The sequence below is a fragment of the Berghia stephanieae genome, chromosome 10 (assembly GCF_034508935.2).
Source record: "Berghia stephanieae isolate SIO BIC M18660-M18661 chromosome 10, UCSD_Bste_1.3, whole genome shotgun sequence".
NCBI classification, from domain to species: domain Eukaryota; kingdom Metazoa; phylum Mollusca; class Gastropoda; order Nudibranchia; family Aeolidiidae; genus Berghia; species Berghia stephanieae.
This window is the reverse complement of record NC_088369.1, coordinates 19,353,326-19,360,825: the sequence shown is the minus strand read 5'-3', so window position 1 is coordinate 19,360,825 and position 7,500 is coordinate 19,353,326. Positions and strand designations below refer to the sequence as shown.

The 7,500-nt window shown below is 37.9% G+C and overlaps 1 protein-coding gene across 2 annotated transcripts in view; it reads right to left on the bottom strand.

Annotated features, from left to right (window-relative positions):
* The window catches only part of LOC144980769 (uncharacterized), a 304,724-nt gene that overhangs the window by 17,886 nt on the left and 279,338 nt on the right, over nt 1–7,500 (bottom strand). For both annotated transcript variants that reach the window (XM_078928550.1, XM_078928549.1), the window contains exon 4: nt 2,597–4,980. In XM_078928550.1, coding sequence (XP_078784676.1) covers nt 2,597–4,980 — 2,384 coding nt within the window. The remainder of the gene's footprint in view (nt 1–2,596; nt 4,981–7,500) is intronic.

The window sequence follows — 7,500 nt, the reverse complement described above, 5'->3', positions numbered from 1 at the left end:
AAAAGGTACCTACCAAGCGCTTTACATTGACATGGGGAGAGATATACAAATACACAAACATCAGATCATTAATTAATTGATGACATCTGAAACAACTGTATGGGTTTTTAGATGAGCTTTAAATAATTGAAGGAGACGAGGATAACCTAAGGGATGCTGGTAGGGAATTTCAACATTGAGAGGCGACAAATAGGATTCAATAGTCTGATGTCACGTCGCCCAGCAACAAGCAGCTTGGTTCTAAACCAAGAAAATCGGTACTTTTTGTTCTTCATGCTGGCTACAACTTTTTCACTTATCTTGTGATCAGAATGTATAACATTCAAAACATGGTCAGATTTATGTTTTTCTCCTCTGGATACACTTTTATGCTCGTCGGAGCAGAAATATTTCATAAGGGCGTCCGCCATTGTTCCGATAGTTTAGAGTCAGTTACTAAGTTACCATGCGTCATAACGAGGAAAGTGACGTCACGACTGTTGAAGCGTATTGTCGAGGACACCAAGAAGAAGAAAAGTTGTCACGAATAATAATTTTATTGTCTTGACTTTGAGACAAAATCAACACAAATTTCTTAGAACTCAGAAGAGAACAATAGCACACTCTTGCAGAATAATAACTGTATTTTTCAATGACACTGCGTTACTACGGGGGAAGTGACGTCACAACTGTTGAAACATATTGAAACGATTGAGTGCCAGAATACGATTCAATAGTCTTATGTCACGCCGCCCGGCAACGGCGGCCATCTTGGTTCTAAACAAAGAAAATCATTACTTTTTATTCTTCATGCTGGCTAGAACTTTTCATATGCCTTGTAATCAGAATGTGTAAAAGTCAAAACATCAAATTTATGGGGGGGGGGGGGGGGGGTTCCTCTGGATACGCTTTTATGCTCGCCGGAGAAATATTTCATATGGGCGTCCGCCATTGTTCCGATAGTTTAGAGCCAGTGTTACTAAGTTACCATGTGTCATTAGGAAGGCAGTGACGTTACGACTGTTGAAGAGTATTACGAAGTCCCTTTGACCTCACCACCAATTTGAGCGTGTCATCACTCGATCTCAAGGTTCTTGTTGGAGGATATACATGACGAGACTACAGGATATACCTCTAAAAGATTGTTAATATAGATAGTTCGAAGATGACGTCACTCAGGTCTTTGTTATTGTTTTTTGCCATCCGCGTTTATGAGTAATGCTCACTGAACTGTATTAACCTGACTATAAACGTTCATGGATAAACACAGTTTTGTGTGTTGGTCCGTTATACTTCCGGATGGCAATGTTAGCTTCTTAGCCAAGCGCATACTATCTATACAAGGGGATCAAGTGTGTCAAGATTTATAAGCCATAGTAGCAATATTTAAATTATTCGCTTCTCAACAGGAAGCCAATGAAGTCTTGAAATTGAGCTTTGAGCTTTTATATAGCGCAATATCCACTAAACGTGCTCAAAGCGCTTTACAAGGGGTCCCTGGGCAACAGCAAAACTGTTAGGCGATATTATAAATTTTTCGGACAGAGACAACGCTGTTAACGGCCAGGTAATCGTTTTACACCTGAGTACGGTGAGAGAATGTGAATAAAGAGTTTTTTCCAAGGACTCAACTATGCGCCGAGTGAGGCTCGAACCCAGGACCTTCTGATCCGAAAGCGGGTGTCATACCACAAGACAACATAGCCACACATAGACCCATGGAGCCGGAGTTTATCCCGGTTTCTGTAGCGTGAAACTGACAATAGCAATTGTTTGCTACGCTTTGAACAGGACGCTAGTCTATATCAAAGTGCTTTCCGCCAGATCTAACAGACCCAGCTACCCAATCACTGCTGGGTGGACAAGGGGAGAAGGGGGAGTCAGAAGAAAAATCTCGACTGCACTTGGGATCGATCTCGATCCCTTTGATTGCGAAGCGAGTGCTCTACCAACTGAGCTATCAGGACCCTAGGACTATCATAAAATACTGTGATAAACAAAAGAATTAATTTAAGATTTTCACGAGCATGTCGAGTAAAAATCTTTAATTAAAACGAGTGTTGATAACTCAATAAATGTGATTTTAACTTATCATTACATCCCTTCTCATCCAAAACATTCATAAAATATGGAATTCGTTGAAAGGAAGGGGAATGATGGGAAAACAATTGAGTCTCAATCTCTCTCTCTCTCTCTCTCTCTCTCTCTCTCTCTCTCTCTCTCTCTCTACTCTACTCTCTTCTATCTTCTCTCATCTCTCTCTTCTCTCTCTCTTCTCTCTCTTCTCTCTCTCTCTATCTATCTTCTTCTCTCTCTCTCTCTATCTCTCTCTCTTTCTCTCTCTCTTTCTTTTTTCTTTCTTCTTTCTCTCTCTCTCTCTCTCTCTATCTATCTCTCTCTCTCTCTCTCTCTCTCTCTCTCTCTCTCTCTCTCTCTCAATTTATCTAATTGTGTTATTACGTCACGACTGTTTGCGCAGATCATAAAGTACGACTAATGACTCATGCTTGTGCATTTATAGATTTGTCATGCATGCTTACGTCACTAAAGAAATGATAGACAAAAACGGGATCGGGTATTATAATAATAAAATATGTAAATACATTATTATAGTTACCTGTTTGCGTTACGTCACGTGATCCATCCAACATGTCGTCTGTCGGTTCCATCATCCGTTTGTCTCGATTAGAGTTACCGAACTTGTCTTTTGGAAGATGATTCCCATATCTAGTATCTCCTTGATACGAATGGCCTACAATGGCGTACGGGTGACTAGAAAACAGTTTGTATGAATTATAATGCTGGGAATTTCTTTTCATCAATAACGTCAACTCCTTAATATAGCGTTTCAGTGCATTTTTCTTAACGAAAGACCTCCCAATATCATCCAAATAACGTTTCTGCTTCAGGGCATTTTCTCCTTGAGGGTTTATTGATTTCATTGGGTGTTGTTGCTGTAGGTCTTTTGCACCGTCGTGGTTATTCAAATATTTCCTTTTGACAAAAGCGCTGCCTAGATCGTCTAAATAACGCTTATCGGTATTAGACTTTTTCTTGACAAATGCGCTACCTAAATCGTCGAGATATCGCTTGTCGTTGTTGGAATTTTTTTTGGCAAATGAACTTCCCAAATCGTCTGAATACCGTTTTTCAGCATTGTCATTTTTCTTGACAAATGAACTTCTCAAATCATCTAAGTATCTTTTTTCAGAATTGTCTTTTTTCTTGACAAATGAACTTCCTAAATCGTCTAAATACCGTTTTTCAGCATTTTCATTTTTCTTGACAAATGAACTTCCTAAATCATCTAAATATCTTTTTTCAGCATTGTCACTTTTCTTGATAAATGAACTTCCTAAGTCATCTAAATAACGTTTTTCAGCATTGTCATTTTTCTTGACAAATGAACTTCCTAAATCATCTAAATATCTTTTTTCAGGATCGTCACTTTTCTTGACAAATGAACTTCCTAAATCGTCTAAATATCGTTTTTGACCATCCTTATCTTTCTTGACAAATGAGCTTCCTAAATCGTCTAAATACCGTTTATGACCATCCTTATCTTTCTTGACAAATGAGCTTCCTAAATCGTCTAAATACCGTTTATGACCATCCTTATCTTTCTTGACAAATGAGCTTCCTAAATCGTCTAAATACCGTTTATGACCATCCTTATCTTTCTTGACAAATGAACTTCCTAAGTCATCCAGATAACGTTTTTCAGTATTAGAATCTTTTTTAACAAATGAACTTCCAAGATCGTCAAGGTATCTCTTTTCATTGTTTGCGTTTTTCTTCACAAATGAACTTCCTATGTCGTCAAGATAGCTTTTTTTAACAAACGAACTTCCTAAATCGTCAATATAATTTTTCTTCACAAATGAACTTCCCAAATCGTCGAGGTACCGCTTTTCTGCAATTGTGTTTTTCTTTACGAAAGAGCTTCCCAAATCATCAATATAGTTTTTCTTTACGAAAGAGCTTCCCAAATCATCAATATAGTTTTTCTTTACAAAAGAGCTTCCCAAATCATCAATATAGTTTTTCTTTACAAAAGAGCTTCCCAAATCATCAATATAGTTTTTCTTTACAAAAGAGCTTCCCAAATCATCAATATAGTTTTTCTTTACAAAAGAGCTTCCCAAATCATCAATATAGTTTTTCTTTACGAAAGAGCTTCCCAAATCATCAATATAGTTTTTCTTTACGAAAGAGCTTCCCAAATCATCAATATAATTTTTCTTTACGAAAGAGCTTCCCAAATCATCAATATAGTTTTTCTTTACAAAAGAGCTTCCCAAATCGTCTAAATATCTTTTATTTGCTATCGTATTTTTCTTCACGAAGGAACTTCCCAAATCATCAAGATAACGTTTATTAACTAATGTATTTTTCTTTATCAATGCATTGTCTATATGGTCTAAATATCGTTTTTCATATCCCTTATTCTGGTCATTTATGTATCCGTCACGACCTGCGCTGAGTTGCTTTTGGTATCCGAGAGTATCTAAATCCTTGATATCCGAATCCGGTATTATGTGATTGTAATCGGTTTGGTCATTAAATGAACCGATACCAGGTCCCGAGGCACTTTTTTTCGTGACCAAATGAGTGTCACTGAACGCTGCTGTTCCTTTGCCTTTGGAATTATAGGGCTTTTCCCAAACATTTGGGTTTTTGTGAGTTCGTATCGATTTGAAATCCGTATGTGAATTATCCTTGGGCGATTCTCTGGCGATTTGGTCGTTATTTCTAAGAGTGGATTTATCTGAAATGATCTGCTGGTCGAGAGAATCGTGCAGACTTTGGCGGTGCCCAACTGTGGGCTTAGGGAATTTGGCTTCGGTGAAGATTTTGCCTTCCCTATTGATGTCTCCTTGGAGAAGATTTTCGTTAATGATATTTTGTTTGTTGTTGTTAGTTGTGATTACAGAAGCTGCTGGGAGGATGTTGCCTTCGATGGATGGGGAGGAATTGGACGGCGTCGATGAGAGGGTTTTACTGTTAAAGAAAATGAGAAAAGAAAACAAGTGAGCAAAAATAAATTTATATAGTCACGAGGGTTCATGAATATGAAGGTTCGGATAGCTTAGTTGGTAGCGCTCTCGCTTCAAACGTAAAGGGACCGAGATCTGTGCGGTTATGTGGTCTAGTGGTATGACACTCGCTTTCGGATCGGAAGGTCCTGGGTTCGAGCCTCGCTCGGCGCATAGTTGAGTCCTTGGAAAAGGCTCTTTACTCACATTCTCTCACCGTACTCAAGGTGTAGAATGAGTACCTGGCCGTTAACAGCGTTGTCTTTGTCCGAAAAATTGTAATATCGCCTGACAGGCGTCATGTCCCGTCCTACATATTAAATGTTGCTGTTGACCAGGGACCTCTTGTAAAGCGCTTTTAGCACATTTTAGTGGATATTGCGCTATATAAAAGCTCAATTTTTTTATTTTAAAAAAAAAAAATCCCGGGTGCAGTCAAGATTTTTTTTTCTGACCCCCCCCCCCCTCTGTCCACCTACCCAGCAGTAATTAGGTAGCCACGTTTGTTAGATCTCATCAAAAATACTTAGCAATGGACAAGCTATTGTCCGTTCTCACGCAATGGACACCGGGGAAAACTCCGTCTCTATGGACCTAATGGCTTTGAATGCCTTCCTTTGAGGAATTATAATATACCAAGGTTCGAATACAATTTAAAAAAAGAAAAATGTGTTTTTTTATGGAGCATTTATTAAGCCCGTGATACAAGAATTGATCTGTTCTGTCATTTGCACAATGAGTGAAATTGACGGCCATTTAGTGTCCATGCTGGAATGAATGGTCGTTTCATCCTTCTCAATACCAACACTGAGCCGTCAGTGTGAATGATGGTATCGCATTGAATTTCATCCTCTCTATATAACCGATTGACTTGTATATTTGGAATTCTACTCTCCATACCTATTTTGAAATATCATAATCATCATCATGATCATCATCATCACCATCACCATCATCATCATCATCATTATCATCATCATCATCATCGTCGTCGTCGTCATCATCATCATCATCATCATCATCGTTGTCGTCGTCGTCATCATCATAATCATCATCATCATCATCATCATCATCATCATCATCATCGTTGTCGTCGTCGTCATCATCATAATCATCATCATCATCATCATCATCATCATCATCATCATCATCATCATCATCGTTGTCGTCGTCGTCATCATCATAATCATCATCATCATCATAATCATCATCATCATTATCATCATCATCATCATCACCATCATCATAATCATCATCATCATCAACATCGCCGTCGTCGTCACCGGCATGATCATCTTCATCATCATCAAAAGTAATAATTAAGTTATTCATTTCTTGTTTATTTGCAACAATATAAATATGTTCGTTTTCTCATAAAGTTACAATTATGTATTTTGGTGTGTCAATCCATACAGTACACACCATAACACAGATGTACGATTCTTACACGCTTGCTTTTTCAAATTGGATTCAGTAGTCTGATGTCACGCCGCCCGGCAACGGCGGCCATCTTGGTTCTAAACAAAGAAAATCATTACTTTTTATTCTTGATGCTGGCTAGAACTTTTCATATGCCTTGTGATCAGAATGTGTAAAAGTCAAAACATGATCAAATTTATGTTTTTTTCCCACTCTACGCTTTTATGCTCGCCGGAGAAATATTTCATACGGGCGTCCGCCATTGTTCCGATAGTTTAGGGCCAGTTTTACTAAGTTACCATGCGTCATTAGGAAGGAATGACGTTACGACTATTGAATCCTATTGCGGACGCGTTCCCAAAGGCTACACAAGCTTGCGAGTTCGCGTTGAGAATAAGTTCGAATCCCAAAACGTAAGATCAGTGTAAGAAATCTTTTATTCTACCCCTCAATTGATTCCGATTTCGTCATCTCTGAATAAAAGACGTTTTCAAAAATATTTAAATAACAAATTCTTTTCTATTAAAATTTAATTTTAGTGAAATCTTAAGCTCGATAATTTGACATCACAATTTTTATTTTTTTAAGTTTGTAATTTTTTTTTGTTCTGGGTTTTTTTTATTTTTGCCATCCGCGTTTATGAGTAATTCTCAGTAAACGGTATTAACCACACTAAAAACTTTCAAGTTCACACGTATTTTTGTGTGGTGGTCCGTTATACTTCTGGCTGGCAATGTTGTGAGCTTCTAAGCCAAGCGTATACTATCTATATGTGTGTAACCTTAAACGTTTCTAGTTAGTTCAATACAGTTTAGTGATAATTACTCATACACGCGGATGACAAAAACCAATAACAAAGACTCTAGTGACGTCAACTTCATTCTATCTATAGATAGTTGTTATTGTTTTTTGCCATCCGCATTTATGAGTAGTGCTCACCAAACTGTATTAACCAGACTATAAACGTTCATGGTTACACACAGTTTTGTGTGTTGATCCGTTATAGATAGTTCAAAGATGACGTCTCTCAGGTCTTTGTTATTGTTTTTTGCCATCCGCGTTTTAT